The sequence below is a fragment of the Lissotriton vulgaris genome, chromosome 3_1, assembly GCF_964263255.1.
Source record: "Lissotriton vulgaris chromosome 3_1, aLisVul1.2, whole genome shotgun sequence".
Classification (NCBI taxonomy): domain Eukaryota; kingdom Metazoa; phylum Chordata; class Amphibia; order Caudata; family Salamandridae; genus Lissotriton; species Lissotriton vulgaris.
Window position 1 is genome coordinate 97,838,971 of NC_141689.1, and position 24,335 is coordinate 97,863,305.

At 52.7% G+C, this 24,335-nt stretch overlaps 1 protein-coding gene across 3 annotated transcripts in view; it reads left to right on the forward strand.

Annotated features, from left to right (window-relative positions):
* Positions 1 to 24,335, forward strand: part of LOC147726023 (transcription factor COE3-like) — a 521,578-nt gene that overhangs the window by 449,804 nt on the left and 47,439 nt on the right. For all 3 annotated transcript variants that reach the window (XM_086960140.1, XM_086960138.1, XM_086960139.1), the window contains exon 11: positions 6,075 to 6,163. In XM_086960140.1, the coding sequence (XP_086816266.1) occupies positions 6,075 to 6,163 (89 nt within the window). The remainder of the gene's footprint in view (positions 1 to 6,074; positions 6,164 to 24,335) is intronic.

The following is a 24,335-nucleotide window of genomic DNA, read 5'->3' on the forward strand; positions in this document are numbered from 1 at the left end:
GTAAGAGCTGTGTGCTCAGGTGTATCCCAAAATGCATCTCAAATGAGGATTGAGGGACACACATTTTAAGCTGTCTCCAAAGAGAACTGCGAGTGCTGACATATCCTGAAATGTATCCCTACTCAAAGGTTGGATCTCAGGAATATCAGTATGAGCGGTCCCAGAAGAATTGGGGTGCCGCTGTACCATCCCGAGAGAGGCCTGTTGGCTCAGGCACATCCTGAGATTGTTCACAATGATGAGTTTAGGCTCATGCTGAGGAGAGGAAGGTGGTCTGGGACATATCCTGAGGATTGTCCCCTGAGAGGGTAGAGCTCAGGTAGAGTCTTCTGCTCTTCCATCCCGAGAGAGGACTGTTGACTCAGGTACATCCTGGCGATTGTCACAATGATGAGTTTAGGCTCATGGGATGTATGACGTTACATTGCGGTCTTTACACCGCGATACGTCTACAACGCAGTCATTACAACGCAAGTGGCACTGGACTTGGAATAGTATGATGTACTATTCCAACTCCAGCCTACGTAACACCAGGGAAGGTGTTGGAATAGTAAATCATACTATTACTTTGTGTATAGCGCCATCCAGCGCAAGTCGTTGTAACAACTTGAACGACTTGCGCTGTAATGGCCACGTTGTAAACGTGTAAAGACCGCGTTGTAACGTATGTTTCCCAGGCTCATGCGGAGGAGAGGAAGGTGGTCTAGGACATATACTGATGATTGTCCCCTGATGGTAGAGCTCAGGTCGAGTCTGCTGCTGAGGACCAATGAGGATTGTTGACTCAGGGACATCCTGACCTCATCCTGCCTATACTGGCCCCTCTCCTCCCCTGCCAGCTCACCCCGGCCTATACTTCTCTCTCCTCTCCTTCCACCCCACCCTGTCCTACACTGCCCCCTCTGCTTCCACCCCACCCTGTCCTACACTGCCCCCTCTCCTCTCCTTCCGCCCACCCTGTCCTACACTGCCCCCTCACTTTCCACCCCACCCTGTCCTACACTCTCCCCCCTCTCCTCCCACCCCACCCTGTCCTACACTGCCCCCCTCCTTCCACCCCACCCTGTCCTACACTGCCCCCCCTCCTTCCACCCCACCCTGTCCTACACTGCCCCCTCTCTCCTCCCACCCCACTCCTACACTGCCCCCCCCTCCATCCACCCCACCCTGTCCTACACTGCCCCCTCACCTTCCACCCCACCCTGTCCTACACTGCCCCCTCACCTTCCACCACACCCTGTCCTACACTGCCCCCCTCCTTCAAGCTCACCCTGTCCTACATTGCCCCCCCCCCCCTCCTTCCACCCTACCCTGCCCTACGGCCTTCCCCTCTCGGTGTCCGCTGTGCTTAGCGGTGAGCACAGCTATGGTTGTATTAGAGGAGTGAGGTGTCACGCTCGCCCGCTCCGCCCCCCAGGCGGGGGCGGTGTGGGGGGGGGGGGGGGGGGGGGGCAGTGGAGGGCGGGAGCCACGGCTGTGAAATCAATACAAATTACTGAGGAGAAAGCCGGGGCCGGGGGCGGCGTCGCGGCATATGTTTACGCTAAAGCAGGCAATCTGTCTTCATCTGAGCTCGGTAATGGAGCGGGGTGACAGTCCGCGGGGGGGGCCCGGGGGGGTCAGGGGGTCGCACAAGCTCGCTCTCCTCATGCAATTACTCAGCCTCCTGGGGAGGAAACAGGTTATCGATTGGCTGCTGGGAAGAGATACCTCGAACCAATTAAAATGGGGTTGTTGAAGCTGGGGTGGGGGCAACGGGGGAGTACCGGGAAAGGGGGCCCTGGATGTGCGTTCCCTGCGTCACTCATCGCCGCGGAGCTACGGAGGCCTGCGAGGTTTGCAGCAGAGCCTGGGCTCAGGCCTCAGCCCCCAGCTGTGATTGTCCAGGTATTACACCGTGAAGAATCCAGTCCATTGATTCAAAGTAACATACCAGAGGTACAGGAATATGAACCGGCCTGCCCAGGATCACACTGTGCGTAAAGTAATGAAGCAGGGATCATGAGAACTCTGGACTAGATACAGTACACACGCTGCTCCTTCCAATGCATCCGAGGTCACCTGAGCCCTGGGGGGTCCTCTGCTGTACCCTTTGAGGTCCTCTGCTGTACCCTTTGAGGTCCTCTGCTGTACCCCTTGGGGCCCTCTGCTGTACCCCTGGGGGCCCTATGCTGTACCCTTGGAGGTCCTCTGCTGTACCCCTGGGGGCTGCTGTACCCCTTTGAGGTCCTCTGCTGTACCCTTTGAGGTCCTCTGCTGTACCCTTTGAGGTCCTCTGCTGTACCCCTTGGGGGTCCTCTGCTGTACCCCTTGGGGGTCCTCTGCTGTACCCCTTTGAGGTCCTCTACTGTACCCCTGGGGCCCTCTGCTGTACCTCTTGGAGATCCCCTGCTGTACCCCTTTGAGGTCCCCTGCTGTACCCCTTTCAGCTCCCCTGCTGTACCCTTTGGGGGTCCTCTGCTGTACCCCTGGGGGCCTTCTGCTGTACCCCTGGGGGCCCTATGCTGTACCCCCTGGGGGCCCTCTGCTGTACCCCTTGGGGGCCCTCTGCTGTGCCCCCTATTTCACTCTTTAAGGGCATCCAGTGCAGAGAAAAACACTTCTCTTCCCCCAGCCCTGCATCACTCAATCACCACCAATAGGCGCCCAGAACGCTGCTTTGTATGATGATATCACCTGGTGACAGAGACCACCGTGACGTCACTCGCTGGATGGCTCCTCCTATTGGTTCACTGTGTTCCTTGGGGGAGGTGGGGCTTGCCTGGGGTTAGCTGAGCAGGAAGGAGCTGACGGTACTCATTAAAAACCCTGCTTTCTTTGTATTAGATCGAGCCCTTGACCCCGCATCACACAAATAAACCTATCAGCGTGGGGCAGGGGCAGGGGCAGGCCAAGTGACAGGAGACAAAGGGAAGTCCGTCTGGCTTGAGGGAGGTGGGGGAGGGGTGGAGGACAGCGCGTGCCAGCGGGCCGTGATAGGGCACTCCATGCTTCAGGGCTGCCAGGAGGAGTTTATCGTGACACCCATCATCCACCAGCTAAAATCGATGACTAGAGAAGCCACTTAATTAGCCACCTGATGCGTTTTAGCGCCTTGGCCGAGGTGTAAAGCGCTATATAAATGAATCAGCACAATACAATGGTCTTTAGAAAACAAAAACTGAATTACCTCCAAGGCTACTGACAACCACCGTCCAGTTAGTCACCAACCCTAGCCCAAACGGAGCTCAGATCTGGTTGTGCACTAGACTTGCTCACGAGCTGAGCGTAAACAACGCGCACCCGTTTGAGCTCATTCTATCAACTGGAAAAAATGCAAGAACACAACTGAAAGCTGCATATGTAGGCCCATATTTATGAAGAGGTGGGGCTGCGCAGCACTTGCTGCGGTGCATGTCAGTGTTGTGCACAATGCGCTGCCTCGCGCTAACGCAGGCACCCTGCCACCTTGCGAAGGAGGCAGGGTTCTTTTTGTGCAGAAAGGGACAGAAAAACAACCCCCCCCCCCCCCCCCCCCCCCGAAGCATTTCCCTCTTTCTGTCTGCATCATACATAGGAAGAGGAAAATTGGAGGAGAAATGAGATATTTCTCCTCGTTACGCCTCACCTCAGTAGTGGTAGCGTTTTGTCTCATTCCCAGTTGAATCTGGCAATGCGTTGAAATCCATAGGTTTTGTGCGGGAACGCCCACACACCACCCATGGAACTTCTCCCTCGGGCAGAGTAATGCAGCTCTTTGAGCTGCGCTGTGTTGCGCTGCGTTACTCTGGACTTATCAAGTCATTCGAGGCCTAGAAAAGTGCCATTTCGTGACTTGATAAATCGCAGTTTAGAGTTGCGTCGGGCATGCACCCCAAGTGTGCTCAAGATTGACTCAAGCACCCTTTCAGCAGGGATCCCCAATTTACAACCAGACCGCACATACACCTATGATCTGTCAGTGACCCCAAGAACCAAGAATGACCCCAAGAAGCACCGGGCACACCCAGGAGAGGCAAGCCTCTGGCATCGTAGCATAAACATACACAGACTCGCATGCCGTGACTAGGCCTGGCCAGAATTTCCTTTTTTAATCGGAGTTACAGATAATTACACGATTACTACTCCTTGCACAGTTAATAGTAATTTTGGCGTAAAAATCTAACTCAAGAACACATTTATTGAGCATTAGTGGCCGCCTGACTATCTGTATTCTGAAGCATTTTGCGCTAAGAAAATAGGGCTAAAAGTAAATTGGGGGGGAAATCCTACGTCAAGAGCGCATTTATCGAGTGCAAACAGCTGGTCACACTCACTGTTCGCGTTCTGTGGCCTTTAGCTCCATTTCTTAGCTTAAAACGCATCCTTGTGTCCATTTTGGATGCAAGGATTCATTTTCTGATAAGAAATAGTGCTAAATGCAGAATTACTCTTCTGTTGTTCTTCAAGCGTAATCTCATGGGCCTCATTTATGAGAAATGACGCATCGCTGCGTGAAAGCAGCAATGCGTCACTTCTCAGTGCGCACTCCTTGCGACATTCCTGATGCGTCATATTTAATGTATGACGCATCATGTCGCAAGGAGTTACAGATACGTCAGTATTTCTGACCATTCTGTAAGCGCAAAAGTGACGCATTGCTGGAGTGTGCCACAAAAGTGACGCAACTCCAGCAATGCGTCCTTTCACATGGGGCAAGCCCCATGTGAAAGGACCTGCATCAGTCTTATGCCTGCTGTGAGGCAGGCGCAAGATTTTGACGCAACGGCGTCCTAAAAGTGACGGAGTGAAATCTCATACATTTCACTGCGTCACTTCTACAACCCTTCCTTGCGTCAATACGCCCCCCCCTGCATTCATCATACCTGGCGCAGGGGTTTACAAAGTGACGCCTCTACCTAGATGCGTCACTTTGTAAATATGGCGCAACAAGGAGCATTTTTTACGCTGCTGGTGCGTCACAAAAAGTGACGCACCGGTGGTGTAAAAGTGACGCACAGCATCATAAATGAGGCCCATGGAATTCAGGTCATTCTGGGTGATTTCGCAACGCGGAATTACCCGAGTAACGCCCACCCCTAGCTATAACATCATAGCATTACCCCAAATATAAGGGAAGAGGCATTCTGCAGTCTGGTCAGATGTACATACCACCTCTCGGCTGGCACCGCTTGGTATCACCCTGCCAGCCTCAGCCAACAGTAGGCCAACTCCCCCTCCCCCCCCCCCCATCAACAGCGGTAGAGTGGCATCATTAGGCGAGCCCATTAATGCGGGAGGCTGTGGGGGCTCTGACGCTGTGTTTTCCTGTTTGTCCTGCTCTTGCCAGCCAGTCCCTGGCAGGAACAATACAATACTTTCCCCAGTGCGAGGGAGGGGCATTGATTTTGGAATGAAACAAAAAAAAGAAATGCCATCTAGCTAGCCACGGTGCCAGGGCCCAACCGACCACTAGGCATTCAGGAATTTGCCAAACTGATCCTGACGTGTTAGCCATGCGTGCACAGTCACGGCAGGAGCAGTTTGGCAAATTCCTGCATGCCCTGGCACCGGTGCACTTTCACGGCACGTCTGTCGGCGAGCTTTACATATACATCTTTGCTGCGGGGGGGGGGTGGTAGGGGTTGCCCACGGCTGGGGGAGGGGTGCCTCTCCTGCCCTGCTGATTGACAGCCTGGCGTCCCACCTGTCAAATCATGCATAGCCCTGGCAGTGCCTTGTAAGTACCCCGTGAGACAAAACCGAGGACTTAGACGGCGTTGTGTGTGCACACCATAACACGATGTTTCCATTGTCTAGACAGAGATACTCCTATCACCTGACACAAAAGCACTTACTCCACCCTGCAATGATAAAAAGCTGGGCCAGCCCTGCTTGGTCTTTGGCCTCTTGGTTACTCACAGGACTTTGCATTTGATGCATAAATGAACGTATTCAAATGATTGTCTGAACAAAGTTATGCAGAAGTGAAGTACAGATGGGCCAGAAACTCACAAGTAACACTAGAGATGCATGCCTACGTGATGACGTCATTGTGCAGCTTCCCATTCGTTTAATAAGTCTGTCTTTCTTTTCTTCTGCTCCCTTTTGACCAGCACTGAATGAGCCCACGATTGACTACGGTTTCCAGAGGTTGCAGAAGGTGGTCCCGAGGCACCCGGGGGACCCAGAGAGGTTACCGAAGGTAGGACCAGCAGCCTCTAACTCTTACCCCAAGAGGGCGCCCGTGCCACCTTTAAAGAAGGGCACTGTACCTCAAATTGTAGAGAGTTGCCCTAAAAATAGCATGACTGTGAAATAAATGTGACGGGGGGGAGGGGAGTGGGGGGGGTTCTCTGTGCATGAGGATGAAGACATTGAGGCAACAAGTGGGAAATATAATTTAAAAAACTGACTACAAAAGTAAAAAACAAAAGAAAAGAAAGGAAAGGGGCTACTGACACCCATTGTGAATGCAGAAAAAGATGCAAGATGGCTGCCTCCTGGAGCCCCGCTCATTCAGTTGAAACTAGGGGTGGGCTGAATTTGCGAAATTGGCTTTCGCAAACTTCCGCGAAATGGCAAAAAATGTCAGCAAACACGTGGATTTTCGAGGCCGGGGCCTGTTTGCGAGTTCATAGTTCTTATCCTACACTACGGTTGCGTAAAGGGCCAGAAGAGTTGTCTCTCCAGTGAACATGTGTGTGTAACTTTGCCATCGCGCCAAGGAGGGGGCGGGAGTCGGGGAGACAAAAAAGAAAATGAAAAAAGCCCTAACCTTTTGCCAGGCGCTGTCTCTCCCCTTCAGTCCCTGCACACGCCTCCTTCTCCTTTGCCTCTGTGGCGGAAGGAAGCACGAAGCACACAGGCTCCTTTCCCTAAGCCAATCACAACGGTGCAATGCAGCATTGTGATTGGTCTGAGCACTGTTGTTTGGAGCTCAGACGTGGAATGAGTCGCTGGGCATGTTCCTAAGCAGGCTGTCCATTACAGTATATGGTGAGGAGCATGCAAAGTGGGCATAACTGTTTGGTCGGCCCAACACGTCAGGCCCAGCAGTCATGCGCACTTGGAGTGTGAAAACCACTCCTCCCCCTTTAACCCCAGCCCTGCCCTAACCCACCCCGTAGTGAAAAATAAAATGATAATAACATGCTCTTAAAGCAGCGGGGCGGTGCTCCTCTGTCTTAGCAGAGGAGCCGCCACTGGTGTCCATGTCTCCTCTGACTCAGTCCTTGCATTGTCTTCTGTGGGTGCGCTCTGTGCCATAACTGATGTCCTAAGCTAGCGAGGACCGAAGGCTGCCTGCTGACAACCTGGGGAATGAGAAAGGGCAGGACAAAGAAAGAGACTGCATTGAGCTGTAAAAGAGTCTCCAATTGTAAATGTCCAGTTTTAGCGTAAAGTATAATTGTAATTTGTAAATTTATATAGCACAGCTTATCACCCGTGGGGGAATCCAGGCGCTGTCTGTGGGCAAGGGGAGACCAAGTGATTTGCCCAGAATCACAGGATGTTGAGCCGACATTGAGATACAAACCCGGATCCCCAGCTCCTGAGTCGGCAGCTCTGGCCTCTGCACCACACCCTCTCACCCTAAGAAGGAGTTTAATCATGCAAAAACTGGGCTTAGATCCAGATGAAACCTAATACCATCCATAGTTTAAACACCATACCGCCTTCATTGATGATTGGCATCTTGGTGCTGGTGCAAGCAGTGATTAATTTGAGCTGGTGGCTTCCAACACTCCACACCAGCTGTAAATTATCAATGCTGGCACTTAAGATAGCCTGCCACAAGGTGGTGCTGGCTATCTAATTTAGAGATTAGGGCAACAACAGTTGTTTATTCATTCAATATAGATTAAAAATTACTACTACCTGCCGCCTGAGCCATTGTTATAACTTTGGGGGGGGGGGCTGGAATAGTCTGAATTGTCACACTTGTAAGGGTGTGATGCTTAGTAATTTTGTTGGTAGTGTCATTGGTAGCACTGGAAGAGGCACTCAGTGGCAGAAGCTGCAGTGGCCTCCTGACGAGGACCCTGGCACTTATTTTTTTACAAATTAAGCACTGGCCGCACAAGAGCCTGGCGACCTACGTTTCTGATGAACCTGCAAGACAGATGTTTGAAAATTCATGCCTGGGATGAGCGTGTGGCCATTTTAAAATATGGTACCTTGTGTGTGTGGAGTGAGGAGATCTTAGGTACTTGGAGCCATGTGTGGATGGTGCCACAACCACCCCACACTGACCCAACGCACCACGCCATCCTGCCGCTGTGCCTCATTCTAGATGCTGCATCGTACACACAACACATCGCTCAGGACATTGTGTGCGCCTCACATCCTGCACGGACGTGGCGTGGTGGTGAGAACAAGTGCAGTCCTGGGCGGAGCAGAGAACAATATGTGGAAAAACATTTGTGTTTTTTTCGCTGCACTTCAGTGGAACATTATTTGTTTTCAGACAAGCTTTTATCCGCACTGCATGAAAAATACATGTGTACCCTCATACAAAATACATGGTAATGGGCTCATTTCAGAACAACAGCTTCCTAAAGACACGCCACACCACTGCGCTATCCGTGACTTCACACCCAGCAGCCTCCTCGCTACCAGACAGGCAAGCATCCATATTCCTCCTTCAGATCTGTCCTGGGGTGGAAACAGCCGTTGCATTTGCCAGCATTTTTATGAACATCTGGGCACAGTTCTGTCTCCTGCAGAACATTGGGGGTGCACCGTAGGCCTCTTCCGTGCAAGACCCCCCCCCGATTATACATTGGCCGCCCTGAGTTCTCATTGTAGTGATGCCTGCATGTCATTCTCCTCACACAGTAGCTAATATCCCTTTACAGATGCTGAACTATTCCGGTGCTAGGCTCGAGCTTTATAAATACCTCCAATAAATACAATTCATAAAGAGCGCCCCTCCATAGGGATAAGTGGCATTACCGTGCTTGTAGGGCGTGTAGTGACGCTTCCATACTCACCTTAAGCCGCTTGGCTTGTTAATGGTCTGTGGTAAATGCGGAGAGCACAGCGTTGGCCTATGAGCTGCCTTGGATACGTGGGCGTCGTCTCGCGTGCCAGCCATTGCGCGCATTGTCCAAAGGGGTATCCCCAAAAGAGAGTGGGGTGCATTGGACAAACGCATCACCCAACCAGCTGTACACCGGACAAGGAAGCAGGACCAAAAGCCTGTCCAATGGGGTGCATTCGGCAAACAAGCATTGTCCACCCAGGGGTTGCACGGCTCGCATTGGACAAAGGAGTAGTAGCCGGCTGGCAGTCGTATGGGACGCACTCGACAGTAAAGCATTATATACTTCAGTACCTTATGTAGGCCTTGGTAACAAAGCATCTCTATATGCATCATTATACGAAGGGTGATGAACAAAAGAGTAGTGTCCAGCACGTCAGTCCTTAGGCTGCATGCACGTCAGTCCTTAGACTGCATGCACGTCAGTCCAGAGGCTGCATGCACGTCAGTCCTAAGGCTGCATGCACGTCAGTCCTTAGGCTGCATGCATGTCAGTCCTTAGGCTGCATGCACGTCAGTCCTTAGGCTGCATGCACGTCAGTCCTAAGGATGCATGCACGCCAGTCCTTCGGCTGCATGTACGCCAGTCCTTAGGCTGCATGCAAGTCAGTCCTAAGGATGCATGCACGTCAGTCCTTAGGCTGCATGCACGTCAGTCCTTAGACTGCATGCACGTCAGTCCAGAGGCTGCATGCATGTCAATCCTAAGGCTGCATGCACGTCAGTCCTTAGGCTGCATGCATGTCAGTCCTTCGGCTGCATGCACGTCAGTCCTAAGGATGCATGCACGCCAGTCCTTCGGCTGCATGTACGCCAGTCCTTAGGCTGCATGCACGTCAGTCCTTAGGCTGCATGCAGGTCAGTCCTAAGGATGCATGCAGGTCAGTCCTAAGGCTGCATGCAGGTCAGTCCTAAGGCTGCATGCAGGTCAGTCCTTAGGCTGCATGCATGTCAGTCCTTAGACTGCATGCACGTCAGTCCTTAGGCTGCATGCACGTCAGTCCTTAGGCTGCATGCAGGTCAGTCCTTAGGCTGCATGCAGGTCAGTCCTAAGGCTGCATGCAGGTCAGTCCTAAGCTGCATGCAGGTCAGTCCTTAGGCTGCATGCATGTCAGTCCTTAGACTGCATGCACGTCAGTCCTTAGGCTGCATGCACGTCAGTCCTTCGGCTGCATGTACGCCAGTCCTTAGGCTGCATGCACATCAGTCCCAAGGCTGCATGCATGTCAGTCCTTAGGCTGCATTCACGCCAGTCCTTCGGCTGCATGCATGCCAGTCGTTTGTGTTTCGGACCGAACATACTACTCTTTGTGTGAAATAGCACAGACGAACTTGAAAAGGTTACCTACGAGGTCATCGTGACAATGGTTCACTGGAGAGGGAAGCTTTTCAATACATCCCATAGTTCTCCTGTCTTAAGAGTGGAGTGTCGCAACCATGCGCAGGTCCAAGCAGTGGACTACAACAAGGGCTATCATACAACAGCGTGACCTAAACCGCACACTGCGCAGCGGGCACTGCTCTTGGAGTCAGGTTATAGGGCGATACTGGACACCCCTCAATCTAACCTTTGCATCAGTCATGAGCTTGCACTCTCTTTGAAAATCCTTGCATCGATTTATTGGTTTTCACCAAGAAGTAATAAACCTTTAGTACATATGAGCAAACCTGCCAACACACATGTTGCGACCGTGTGCCACACAATATCGACTCTGAGCACGCAGTGTCCTGGTGAGGAGCTGATGTCGCATGGTGATGCAAACCCCCCTCGGTGTGAGGTTCCAGCTCGTGTTTGTAGGCTGGACACAGCTGGTGGCCATCGGTTCTTTGCAGGCTAGCCAGGACATTAGAGGGTGCCTTGGAACCTTTGTTGGGGGAGTTCCATGCATTGACCCCTCTCCTTCGCCCCACTCCATTGTGCCTCATTAATGGTCTCAGGGCCCATTTAAGTCCCCGGATCCTCTCACTCAGTGAGAGTTATCTCACAGTTGTGAGATCTGTATGGGTTTACTTTTAAAGCACGTCATTATCCCAAATCATGTTAAAGAGTATTTCTTCCATGTCTATCTTATCTTATCCTAAGTGCAACTTATAGAGCGCGCTAACACCAAAAGGCTTCCTAGCGCTTTAAGACAGAGTGAGTGAGGGGGAAGCGTGAGAGACGAAATTTTAACCAAGGGGTGGGAAGAGGTGAGTTTTGAGTGATTTTCTGAAGTTCAGGAGGGAAGGGCTGGATTTGATGGAAAGAGGGAGGAGATTCCAAAATCCGGGAGCTAGGTGGGAGAAGCGACGACCACCGAATTTCTTGGTTTTAGCTTTGGGGGTGACTAGCAGATGAAGGTGGGCTGATCGGAGGTTGCGCGTTGGTCGATGAGGAATGATTAGGGATTTGAGAAATGCGGGGCCGGTGTAGTGGAGGGCTTTGAATGTGAGGCAGGCCACCTTGAAAACTGCCCTTTGGCCTATTGGTAGCCAGTGCAGTCTGTGAAGTAGAGGTTTTGCCGATTGCCATCTGGGAGTTTTATGAATGGGGCGAGCCGCTTGGTTCTGGACAACCTGAAGGCGGTGCAGCAGAGATTGTGGGAGACCATGGTAGAGGGAGTTGGAGAAGTCCAGACGGGAAAGTACCAGCGAGATGACAACCTGGGTAAGTGCGGCGAGCGGAAGTAGGTGGCAAACTTTGCGGATCTTCCGGAGCTGGTACATACAAAATGAGATGACCGCACCCACTTGAGCTTTGAGAGACAGTTCGGTGTCGATAATCACACCAAGGCTCTTCACTGATTTGACCGGGACTGGGGGGGGGGCCTAGCTCAGGGAGCCAGAACTGCGGACCCCAATGAGCCTGACTGAGTCCAGGGAGGAGGAGCACGGTTTTCCCGGGGTTTAGCTTTAGTTGATTCAGGTTCATCCAATGTTGGATATGGATCATGACAGTGTGAAACGTATTGATGGCATGAGGTGAGTTGAGAGGGAGGACAATCTGCAAATTGTCGGCATAGTTGTAAACAGTAATGTCCAGTGGCGTAACAAAACACAAGGGGGCCCCCCTGCAAACTACATGGAGGGGGCCCCCCTCCCATTCTCCGTGCCAGTCTAGAGCTCTCAGGCCAGCGACCCGCCATACTGCAGGGGATGCGGGGCGATTGTTATGCCACTGTCACCAATACAGCCGTTATAAGTAACACTTACCTTGCATCCTTCTCCTCTCTGCCTTGCACCCTTCTCCCCCGCCGCCTTGCACGCTTCTCTACCCTGCACCCTTTTCCCCTCTGCCTTGCACCCTTTTCCCCTCTGCCTTGCACCCATCTCCCCTTTGCCTTGTACCCTTCTCCCCTTTGCCTTGCACCCTTCTCCTCTCTGCCTTGCACCCTTCTCACCTCTGCCTTGCACCCTTCTCACCTCTGCCTTGCACCCTTCTCCCCCTCCGCCTTCCACCCTTCTCTACCTTGCACCCTTCTCCTCTCTTCCTTGCACCCTTCTCCCCTCTGCCTTTCACCCTTCTCCCATCTGCCATGCACCCTTCTCCCCCTCCGCCTTGCACCCTTCTCCCCTCTGCCTTGCACCCTTCTCCCCTCTGCCTTGCACCCTTCTTCCCTCCACCTTGCACCCTTCTCCCCTCCACCTTTCACCCTTCTCCCCTCCGCCTTGCACCCTTCTCCCCTCTGCCTTGCACCCTTCTCCCCTCCGCCTTGCACCCTTCTCCACTCTGCCTTGCACCCTTCTCCCCTCTACCTTGCACCCTTCTCCCCCTCCGCCTTGCACCCTTCTCTACCTTCCACCCTTCTCCTCTCTTCCTTGCACCCTTCTCCTCTTTGCCTTGCACCCTTCTCCTATTTGCCTTGCACCCTTCTCTTCTCTGCCTTGCACACTTCTCCCCTCTGCCTTGCACCCTTCTCCCCTCTGCCTTGCACCCTTCTCCCCTCTACCTTTCACCCTTCTCCCCTCTGCCTTTCACCCTTCTCCCCTCTGCCTTTCACCCTTATCCCATCTGCCATGCACCCTTCTCCCCCTCTGCCTTGCACCCTTCTCTACCTTGCACCCTTCTCCCCTCCACCTTGCACCCTTCTCCCCTCAGCCTTGCACCCTTCTCCCCTCTGCCTTGCACCCTTCTCCTATCTGCCTTGCACCCTTCTCCCCTCCGCCTTGCACCCTTCTCCTCTCTACCTTGCACCCTTCTCCCCTTCCACCTTGCACCCTTCTCTACCTTGCACCCTTCTCCTCTCTTCCTTGCACCATTCTCCTCTTTGCCTTGCACCCTTCTCCTCTTTGCCTTGCACCCTTCTCTTCTCTGCCTTGCACCCTTCTCCTCTTTGCCTTGCACCCTTCTCCTCTTTGCCTTGCACCCTTCTCCTCTTTGCCTTGCACCCTTCTCCTCTTTGCCTTGCACCCTTCTCCCCTCCGCCTTGCACCCTTCTCCTATCTGCCTTGCACCCTTCTCCCCTCCGCCTTGCACCCTTCTCCCCTCCGCCTTGCACCCTTCTCCTCTCTACCTTGCACCCTTCTCCGCCTTGCACCCTTCTCTACCTTGCACCCTTCTCCTCTCTTCCTTGCACCCTTCTCCTCTTTGCCTTGCACCCTTCTCCTCTGTGCCTTGCACCCTTCTCTTCTCTGCCTTGCACCCTTCTCCTGTTTGCCTTGCACCCTTCTCCTATTTGCCTTGCACCCTTCTCTTCTCTGCCTTGCACACTTCTCCCCTCTGCCTTGCACCCTTCTCCCCTCTGCCTTGCACCCTTCTCCCCTCTACCTTTCACCCTTCTCCCCTCTGCCTTTCACCCTTCTCCCCTCTGCCTTTCACCCTTATCCCATCTGCCATGCACCCTTCTCCCCCTCTGCCTTGCACACTTCTCTACCTTGCACCCTTCTCCCCTCCACCTTGCACCCTTCTCCCCTCAGCCTTGCACCCTTCTCCCCTCCGCCTTGCACCCTTCTCCTACCTGCCTTGCACCCTTCTCCTCTCTACCTTGCACCCTTCTCCTCTCTACCTTACACCCTTCGCCCCCTCCACCTTGCACCCTTCTCTACCTTGCACCCTTCTCCTCTCTTCCTTGCACCCTTCTCCTCTTTGCCTTGCACCCTTCTCCTCTTTGCCTTGCACCCTTCTCTTCTCTGCCTTGCACCCTTCTCCTCTTTGCCTTGCACCCTTCTCCTCTTTGCCTTGCATCCTTCTCCTCTTTGCCTTGCACCCTTCTCCCCTCCGCCTTGCACCCTTCTCCTATCTGCCTTGCACCCTTCTCCCCTCCGCCTTGCACCCTTCTCCCCTCCGCCTTGCACCCTTCTCCTCTCTGCCTTGCACCCTTCTCACCTCTGCCTTGCACCCTTCTCACCTCTGCCTTGCACCCTTCTCCCCCTCCGCCTTCCACCCTTCTCTACCTTGCACCCTTCTCCTCTCTTCCTTGCACCCTTCTCCCCTCTGCCTTTCACCCTTCTCCCATCTGCCATGCACCCTTCTCCCCCTCCGCCTTGCACCCTTCTCCCCTCTGCCTTGCACCCTTCTCCCCTCTGCCTTGCACCCTTCTCCCCTCCACCTTGCACCCTTCTCCCCTCCACCTTGCACCCTTCTCCCCTCCGCCTTGCACCCTTCTCCCCTCTGCCTTGCACCCTTCTCCCCTCCGCCTTGAACCCTTCTCCACTCTGCCTTGCACCCTTCTCCCCTCTACCTTGCACCCTTCTCCCCCTCCGCCTTGCACCCTTCTCTACCTTCCACCCTTCTCCTCTCTTCCTTGCACCCTTCTCCTCTTTGCCTTGCACCCTTCTCCTATTTGCCTTGCACCCTTCTCTTCTCTGCCTTGCACACTTCTCCCCTCTGCCTTGCACCCTTCTCCCCTCTGCCTTGCACCCTTCTCCCCTCTACCTTTCACCCTTCTCCCCTCTGCCTTTCACCCTTCTCCCCTCTGCCTTTCACCCTTATCCCATCTGCCATGCACCCTTCTCCCCCTCTGCCTTGCACCCTTCTCTACCTTGCACCCTTCTCCCCTCCACCTTGCACCCTTCTCCCCTCAGCCTTGCACCCTTCTCCCCTCTGCCTTGCACCCTTCTCCTATCTGCCTTGCACCCTTCTCCCCTCCGCCTTGCACCCTTCTCCTCTCTACCTTGCACCCTTCTCCCCCTCCACCTTGCACCCTTCTCTACCTTGCACCCTTCTCCTCTCTTCCTTGCACCCTTCTCCTCTTTGCCTTGCACCCTTCTCCTCTTTGCCTTGCACCCTTCTCTTCTCTGCCTTGCACCCTTCTCCTCTTTGCCTTGCACCCTTCTCCTCTTTGCCTTGCACCCTTCTCCTCTTTGCCTTGCACCCTTCTCCTCTTTGCCTTGCACCCTTCTCCCCTCCGCCTTGCACCCTTCTCCTATCTGCCTTGCACCCTTCTCCCCTCCGCCTTGCACCCTTCTCCCCTCCGCCTTGCACCCTTCTCCTCTCTACCTTGCACCCTTCTCCGCCTTGCACCCTTCTCTACCTTGCACCCTTCTCCTCTCTTCCTTGCACCCTTCTCCTCTTTGCCTTGCACCCTTCTCCTCTGTGCCTTGCACCCTTCTCTTCTCTGCCTTGCACCCTTCTCCTGTTTGCCTTGCACCCTTCTCCTATTTGCCTTGCACCCTTCTCTTCTTTGCCTTGCACACTTCTCCCCTCTGCCTTGCACCCTTCTCCCCTCTGCCTTGCACCCTTCTCCCCTCTACCTTTCACCCTTCTCCCCTCTACCTTTCACCCTTCTCCCCTCTGCCTTTCACCCTTCTCCCCTCTGCCTTTCACCCTTATCCCATCTGCCATGCACCCTTCTCCCCCTCTGCCTTGCACACTTCTCTACCTTGCACCCTTCTCCCCTCCACCTTGCACCCTTCTCCCCTCAGCCTTGCACCCTTCTCCCCTCCGCCTTGCACCCTTCTCCTATCTGCCTTGCACCCTTCTCCTCTCTACCTTGCACCCTTCTCCTCTCTACCTTACACCCTTCGCCCCCTCCACCTTGCACCCTTCTCTACCTTGCACCCTTCTCCTCTCTTCCTTGCACCCTTCTCCTCTTTGCCTTGCACCCTTCTCCTCTTTGCCTTGCACCCTTCTCTTCTCTGCCTTGCACCCTTCTCCTCTTTGCCTTGCACCCTTCTCCTCTTTGCCTTGCACCCTTCTCCTCTTTGCCTTGCACCCTTCTCCATTCCGCCTTGCACCCTTCTCCTATCTGCCTTGCACCCTTCTCCCCTCCGCCTTGCACCCTTCTCCCCTCCGCCTTGCACCCTTCTCCTCTCTACCTTGCACCCTTCTCTACCTTGCACCCTTCTCCTCTCTTCCTTGTACCCTTCTCCTCTCTTCCTTGCACCCTTCTCCTCTTTGCCTTGCACCCTTCTCCTCTGTGCCTTGCACCCTTCTCTTCTCTGCCTTGCACCCTTATCCTCTTTGCCTTGCACCCTTCTCCTCTCTGCCTTGCACCCTTCTCCTCTCTGCCTTGCACCCTTCTCCCCTCTGCCTTGCACCCTTCTCCTCTCTGCCTTGCACCCTTCTCCCCTCCGCCTTGCACCCTTCTCCTATCTGCCTTGCACCCTTCTCCCCTCCGCCTTGCACCCTTCTCCTCTCTACCTTGCACCCTTCTCCCCCTCCGCCTTGCACCCTTCTGTACCTTGCACCCTTCTCCTCTCTTCCTTGCACCCTTCTCCTCTTTGCCTTGCACCCTTCTCCTCTTTGCCTTGCACCCTTCTCTTCTCTGCCTTGCACCCTTCTCTTCTCTGCCTTACACCCTTCTCCTCTTTGCCTTGCACCCTTCTCCTCTTTGCCTTGCACCCTTCTCCTCTTTGCCTTGCACCCTTCTCCCCTCCGCCTTGCACCCTTCTCCTATCTGCCTTGCACCCTTCTCCCCTCCGCCTTGCACCCTTCTCCTCTCTACCTTGCACCCTTCTCCCCCTCCACCTTGCACCCTTCTCTACCTTGCACCCTTCTCCTCTCTTCCTTGCACCCTTCTCCTCTTTGCCTTGCACCCTTCTCCTCTTTGCCTTGCACCCTTCTCCTCTTTGCCTTGCACCCTTCTCCTCTGTGCCTTGCACCCTTCTCTTCTCTGCCTTGCACCCTTCTCCTCTCTGCCTTGCACCCTTCTCCTCTCTGCCTTGCACCCTTCTCCCCTCTGCCTTGCACCCTTCTCCTCTCTGCCTTGCACCCTTCTCCTCTCTGCCTTGCACCCTCTCCCCTCTGCCTTGCACCCTTCTCCCCTCTGCCTTGCACCCTTCTCCCCTCTGCCTTGCACCCTTCTCTACCATGCATCCTTCTTCCCCTCTGCCTTGCACCCTTCTCCCCCTCTGCCTTGCACCCTTCTCGGCCCCCCATTTCCCTCTCCCTGCGGACGCCCATGGTGTGTTCTAACAAGCGTGCTTACCTGAGGGCACCATTTTGCTGCCTCGTCCCTTCTCATGTGAGCTTTGCCCTGGAGAATACTCTGTCTGGGGGCCCCCACTCCCACCCTTGTCAGGGTCCCGAGCACTGCTCTGTGCTGTCTCTTGCTCTTGCTCTCTGAGGCCCCCACCCCATCCTTGTCCCTGCCTCTTCTCTTCTCTTGTGGGTGGGCCCCCCACCCCATCCTTGTCCCTGTCTCTTCTTGTCCCTGTCTCTTCTCTTCTCTTGTGGGGTGGAGCCCCCACCCCATCCTTGTCCCTGTCTCTTCTCTTCTCTTGTGGGGTGGGCCCCCCACCCTCTCTTCTCTTCTCTTGTGGGGTGGGCCCCCCACCCCATCCTTGTCCCTGTCTCTTCTGTTCTCTTGTGGGTGGGCCCCCACCCCATCCTTGTCCCTGTCTCTTCTCGGATGGGGGCCTGTCCCTTTCTCTTCTCTTCTCTTCTCTTGTGGGGTGGGCCCCCCAACCCATCCTTGTCCCTGTCTCTTCTCGGATGGGGGCCTGTCCCTGTCTCTTCTCTTCTCTTGTGGGGTGGGCCCCCCACCCCATCCTTGTCCCTGTCTCCTCTCTTCTCTTGTGGGGTGGGCCCCCCACCTCGTCCTTGTCCCTGTCTCTTCTCGGATGGGGGCCTGTCCCTGTCTCTTCTCTTCTCTTGTGGGGTGGGCCCCCCACCCCATCCTTGTCCCTGTCTCTTCTCTTCTCTTGTGGGGTGGGCCCCCCACCCCATCCTTCTCCCTGTCTCTTCTCGGATGGGGGCCTGTCCCTTTCTCTTCTCTTCTCTTCTCTTGTGGGGTGGGCCCCCCACCCCATCCTTGTCCCTGTCTCTTCTCGGATGGGGACCTGTCCCTGTCTCTTCTCTTCTCTTGTGGGGTGGGCCCCCACCCCATCCTTGTCCCTGTCTCTTCTCGGATGGGGGCCTGTCCCTGTCTCTTCTCTTCTCTTCTCTTGTGGGGTGGGGCCCCCACCCCCACCCCATCCTTGTCCCTGTCTCTTCTCTTCTCTTCTCTTGTGGGGTGGGCCCCCCACCCTCTCTTCTCTTCTCTTGTGGGGTGGGCCCCCCACCCCATCCTTGTCCCTGTCTCTTCTGTTCTCTTGTGGGTGGGCCCGGCCCCCACCCCATCCTTGTCCCTGTCTCTTCTCGGATGGGGGCCTGTCCCTGTCTCTTCTCTTCTCTTGTGGGGTGGGCCCCCCACCCCATCCTTGTCCCTGTCTCTTCTCTTTTCTTGTGGGGTGCGCTTTGTTGAGAGGAGAGAGTGGGGGCCGGGCTCTGTGCTGCCTCAGAGGAGCAGTGGAGACTGCTGTCTCTGGTGCCCCCATCCTCTTTCCAGGACTGCCTCTAGCTCTGACTGAAGAGAAACAATGTATATTGATACTTTGTTTCTCTTCAGTCAGAGGGAGGGGGCGAAGGGCTCCGAGCAGGCTGCACCTGCTTCAGATGCAGAGAGAGAGAGGCTTGCTTCAGCGCAGACCTCTCTCACAGCTCTCAGAAGAGCTGAGGGGGCCGGGGACCCCTGGGGGCCCCTTCATTAACTGTAGAGAGTGAGGCCCCCCCGCACTGCGGGGTCTGCGGGGGCGTTTGTTACGCCCCTGGTAATGTCCCATTTCTGAAGTGAGTGGATCAAGGGGCGGAGGTAAAGGTTGAATAGAAGCGGTGAAAGGGAGGAGCCCTGAGGGACTCCACAGGTCGTGGGGTTTTATGTTGCGGTATAAGGGCCCAGGCGGACAGCCTGTGTTCTTCCGGTCAGGAAGGACTCAACCCACTTAAGGGCAGTACCCTGGATGCCTGCCTGTCCGACACGGTGGAGAAGGATGTTATGGTCCACTGTGTCGAACGCGGCCGACAGGTCCAGGAGTACAAGGGCTTGGGGGATCCCCGCATCCGCATTACTCCTAAGTGTGTCCAGGACTGCCAGAATGACGGCCTCGGTAGAGTGGGCAGGTCTGAAGCCAGCTTGGTTCTATGTTCCCTCTCACTGTGGTTGTGTCAGTAGAGTTGTTCAAAGACTCTTTTTGGACGGTGACGTTTTAGGAAGTTTGTAAATGTTGCTCTTCGTGAACTTTACGAAGTTTCCCAAACAACCTTTGCCTTCCCACGTGCAAAGTTTTTCTTTGAATTTCAAGACAATTGCATTACACAATCATGTTCGCAGGAGCAGAGCACTATTTTCCCTGAAGTGCGGCTCAGGCAGACCCATCCCGCTCTGCGTGCGTGTGTCGCCTTCGGATCTGTGCAAGGGCTACTTAAAGTCTGCCAGTGATGACGTCAGCAGGACACTGGTCCAGGTGCTGGGTGGAGCACCCTTGCAACCTCTCAGCGCTGTGCATGTTCTCTGTCCTCAGGGCCTGGTGCAGCCAGGCACTGCCATTGCTTTGTGTTGACGTCATCAGGAGGCAAAGAGCTGCATCTATGACAGGGGACTGATGCACTCAGCAAAAAAACTCCACTCAGTGGAGATCAGTTGTCTGTGTCCAAGGCTTGGATGATGTCACGTGAATTCAGCTGCAGGTCCTGCAGAAGGGGTCAGTGGCAGCCAATCAGCAGCAGTTGTTGAATATGGGGTTAGTGGAGCAGTGAGGGAAGGTACTTCTGCCTGTATATATATATATATAATATATGTATATTAGCTCCATCATTACTATGCAGACACATCTCAGGGCTGCTGGTGGAGGTTCTAGACTCTTGACTGCCTTCGCAGCTCAGATTATCTTGCTTTGGCTTGCCATAGAGCTGCGGATGCCATGTTTGTTACCCTTTCATGTTGTTATTTTTCATACCCACATAACTGCTGCAGGGTTTCATTTGTGGGGCCCTGCCAACCCTGGACACTTAGTTCAAGGCTCTCTTCTTAGCTCAGTGGCTTGGGTTTCAAAGGTGAGGTATGTTTTTTGGTTGTTTTTTTCTGCTTTGAGTGCTTAACCATGCTTCGTGTTTTCTTTAGCACAAAGTATGCGGTGACGTACCACTTTGTTTGTGTTCATCAGTCATTTGGCTTGGCTTTCTCTCCATAGAGCAGAATGTTTGGACAAAATGTACCTGTATGGTCCCCAACCTCAAATGTTGTGCCCAGAGGACTGTTATGCCTGTGTATTCATCCACACTTATCACAGTTCACAGTTAAGGTTGATTACACATTGCCTGTACCCAAAGCTTGCAATGCCATGTCACTTTGTAGAGTTTCCATGGTGGACAATGTCTTTACTGACGTTTGTGTTGGATGACCTTAGAAGCTCGCAGAAGATCTCAGCAGTGGAGGCAATGCCATAGGGGAGCGGTTTGTACCCGCTGAGGTCCATGTGGGTGATGCACACGGCATATGAAACCTCCGAAAGTCCTTGTAGAAGATATACTGCCTCTTTAGTAAATTTACTCTTCCATTTTAATCTTTAATTTAATTTAATTTAATTGAGTGCTGCTTCCCCGCCAATATACTAATTTGTGTTTCTCCAAATCTTGTTTCATTTTGGGAGGCCCTGCCGGACTGTGGGTAGTGCATTTGCTCAGCCCTGATTACAGCCATTATCGAGGGAATATCATGTAGATATTGAAAATGGGGCACAAGAGAAGGAAAGAATCCCAACCCTCCAAATGTGTCCTTGTGAACAATTAGGCTCAACACTTCAGATACACTCGGGTTAACGAGTGGTGCCAGTATTTCAATTTCCCTTTCTGGTTTTTCGTTCTATGAACATACTTCAACCGGGTGACCTGTGCTCAGATTTCATGTCGCACAAACACTTTCTTTGCACCGTAAATTAATTCATGCATTCACATTAATCTATTTATTCAACGCCAAGTTTGTCAATGATCTGACCCTGAAGTGAACATGGTTAGAATCCGCTCACTTTTATGCTGTATAACGTCAGGTATCGGCTATCGTGTACGAGACACATGCCTTCTTCTGATTAGCTTTATTACAGTCAGTCATTTGCTTGCTGTGTAATTAAACACTACACTTCCCATTTTTTAAATTGATTAATTATGTAATTGGTTATCCTGGCGACAGTGGCGACTGAGTGAATCATTGTATTTAAGTGGCCCAAGCCAGGGTGAAAATACTATACCCGGAAGAGGAGAAAATGAAATGGTGTTTTGGGCTTTCATCTAGCGCTTGGATCACTTTGCAGCCGTATGAAAGTGCCTAGAAGGGTGAAATAAAAACGTTTGGGGCAGAGTGAACGATCTGCTTATCAGCACTCGTTGACGTTAGTGCTGTCAGCGAATATGAAGACAGGAGTGAAGCGCACATTAGAATTGTAACTATCTTCTCCCACCCTGAGTTGGGGAGGGGGTTCCCTGAGGGCTCAGCCGTCTAGATATGGGCATCTCCCCCAAACCTAGGGTAGCTTTTAGTTGGTTTGGTGGTTTGCAGATCACTTTTGTACTCCACTACGCAGCCTGTCATCTCAATGGAAACCAGTGTTTTACCTTGACCTGTTTCTTGCCTCCCATGGCACCGCCACCCATTGCTAAGGACACTCAGTTCAGCTTTCAAGTAAAATGCATAAAATGGGGGCTTTTTCCTTGAAACTACTTGTGAACAACCCACCAGGAGGAGGATCATTCTGACCATATCGTCATTCAAAACTATCGAGCCTTGAAAAAAGTCAAGCGCGAAACATGTGTCGGCTGTTCACAATCAATCTTGGATTATGAAGAAAGGATTATTTTCAAACTTTGGGGTATGCACCGCATCTCTTTCTTGTTTTGAATATTATTAAGCAGTCAGTTGCAGATGCTAAGAGGTGTGTTGCTTGGCATGTTAAGCAACAGACTGGCACACAAAGAGTTGACAATTGTGTTTTTTCATTATTTTGGTAGCGGCCCAAATGTTTTCCAGCCATGAAATAAGTGCATTTGGGTAGGAAGTGGGTGAGCAGTGGGTGATGCTTTCGATGCCATGCTAATGGTAGGACCTGATGCCATAGGGATTGGTTCTTGACCCAGTGCACGTCGATGTATGCATTGGTGTCAACGTCTGCAGAAGTACTGCTATGTGGGCTGGTGGCTGTCGGCTGAGGAATGGGTTTGATATTCTACTAGGGAGATTGTAGCGTTTGTAGCGCCTTATGACCTCCTGAGTCACAATACAATCCTGCTGTGAGCAGGAGAGGAGGCGGAAGAGAAAGCAGTGTACCTTTAGGGCCGATCTAGAAAAAAAAACAGTTCTCCATATCGAGCCCTGCATCACTAACCATCACCACGGATAGGTTTCTAGAATGTTGTTTTGTTTGATGACGTCAGCTTGGGTTTCGAGATGTACGTGATGTCATTCCATGGATGGCCCTTTTAAGCCACAGAACACCTGGGCAGCATTACAGGATGATAAATGAAGGTCCACATCTGGGCTGCTGCCAGAGCTGCCGACTTTGCAACTAAAGAAATAGATTTGAGTCCTGGCGTTGGTTCAACATCCTGTGATTCTGGGCAAATCGCTTCATCTCCCCGTGCTTACAAAAATATGAATGTGAACTTGCGTAATGTAACCGGGGCTCACATAAACTGCTCCAGTATCCTTGGGCCGAGTTCATGCTATATAAAATCACACAAAAAAAAAACACAAGACAGAAGGTGAAATTATCAAACGGTAGCTAGACCTGGGCGTAATTTCAATTACACCAGAGTAATCGGAGTAATTTTGGTAATTCTGCATTCTTTTTTTCCCAGAACTACAGAAATAATCGTATTACACCCGCTCATGTAGTTAGGAGTAACTTGGGGGGAGAAAATCCCACCACAGTTGCTCATCTAGTGAGCGCGGGCTGCTGCTGCCGCAGCTGTTTATGTATTGCTGCATTTAGTGCTATTTCCTTAGCGCAAAATCCATCCTCGTATCCGTGTTGGATGTGAGGATGCATTTTGTGATATGAAACTAGTGCGAAATGCTGGGAGTAAATTGGAGGAAAACCTGATCCCAAGTTCACGTTTAGTGAGCGCTCACTGTTCATGTTCTGCTGCATTTAGTGCTGTTTCTTCGTGCAAAACGCTTTTGCTGTGCCCATTTTGGGAATAAAGTGATATGTTTGTGCTAAGAAAATACCGCTATGGGGAATTACGCGTAATTACGCTAAACGGAATTACGCTAGTTGCGCACAGGAAACACTGGAAGTGTATAAATCATGGGGCAGAAATGAGGAATGCAGTGTTGCCCAGGGAGAGAAAGAAACAGCTGGAAAGGGTAATTGTAGAACCTCTTTACACGTTATCAAAAAGTCCTTCTTTCAGCTTACGGTAGCCAGCTCGGTTCTGCTGTTCACATCTGAGTTGGATAAAATCAGGACCGCTGGAATTATGCGATTGTGCAGCGTTTTTTGGTTAATTGTAGATTTGCCGCCTTTGCCACATAATTCATCATCTGATGCATAATGTGCAGATTTTAACAACAACAAAAATTGTTTCAAGCTCAAATGGTTCAAAAGTTGGTAAAAACTCAGCAAAGCATGTTGCCACGCAATGGAAGGCCATTTGCAAACGCTGCCTGGCCACCTTACTGTATCATATTGCTATATGTGGGTCTTAATCTAGTAATAATTAGGTACAAATACTGCCCAGAAAGTGTTAAAAACCTTAAAATGACAAAATAATGAAGTAACACTGCGATAAAGTGTGCTGCATAATTTGCCTTTCTTGGGGCATAATTTACTCAATCGTGCCGCATAATTTGACCTTCCCCTGCCGCATAATTCCAGTGGCCCTACATATACTAACTGGAGACAGTTCAGAGACGCCAGGACAGGTGTTCTGTGTATAAACACAAGGCCGATTGACGTAAGACCCAGAAATGAAATATACATTTCACTGCACAAGTTGTGTACCAGGAGTGAAACAGGCCATGGGGTCTGGATGGACTTGACTGAGTAGGTGGGCCTGTGTGACGTGTCTCTTCCACGCCCAGTGCGCGGGATTCTAACGCCTAACAGCCTTGGCAGTCGGCGCTTTGTACATCATCCGTCGCGTGGCTCCCGGCGCGCC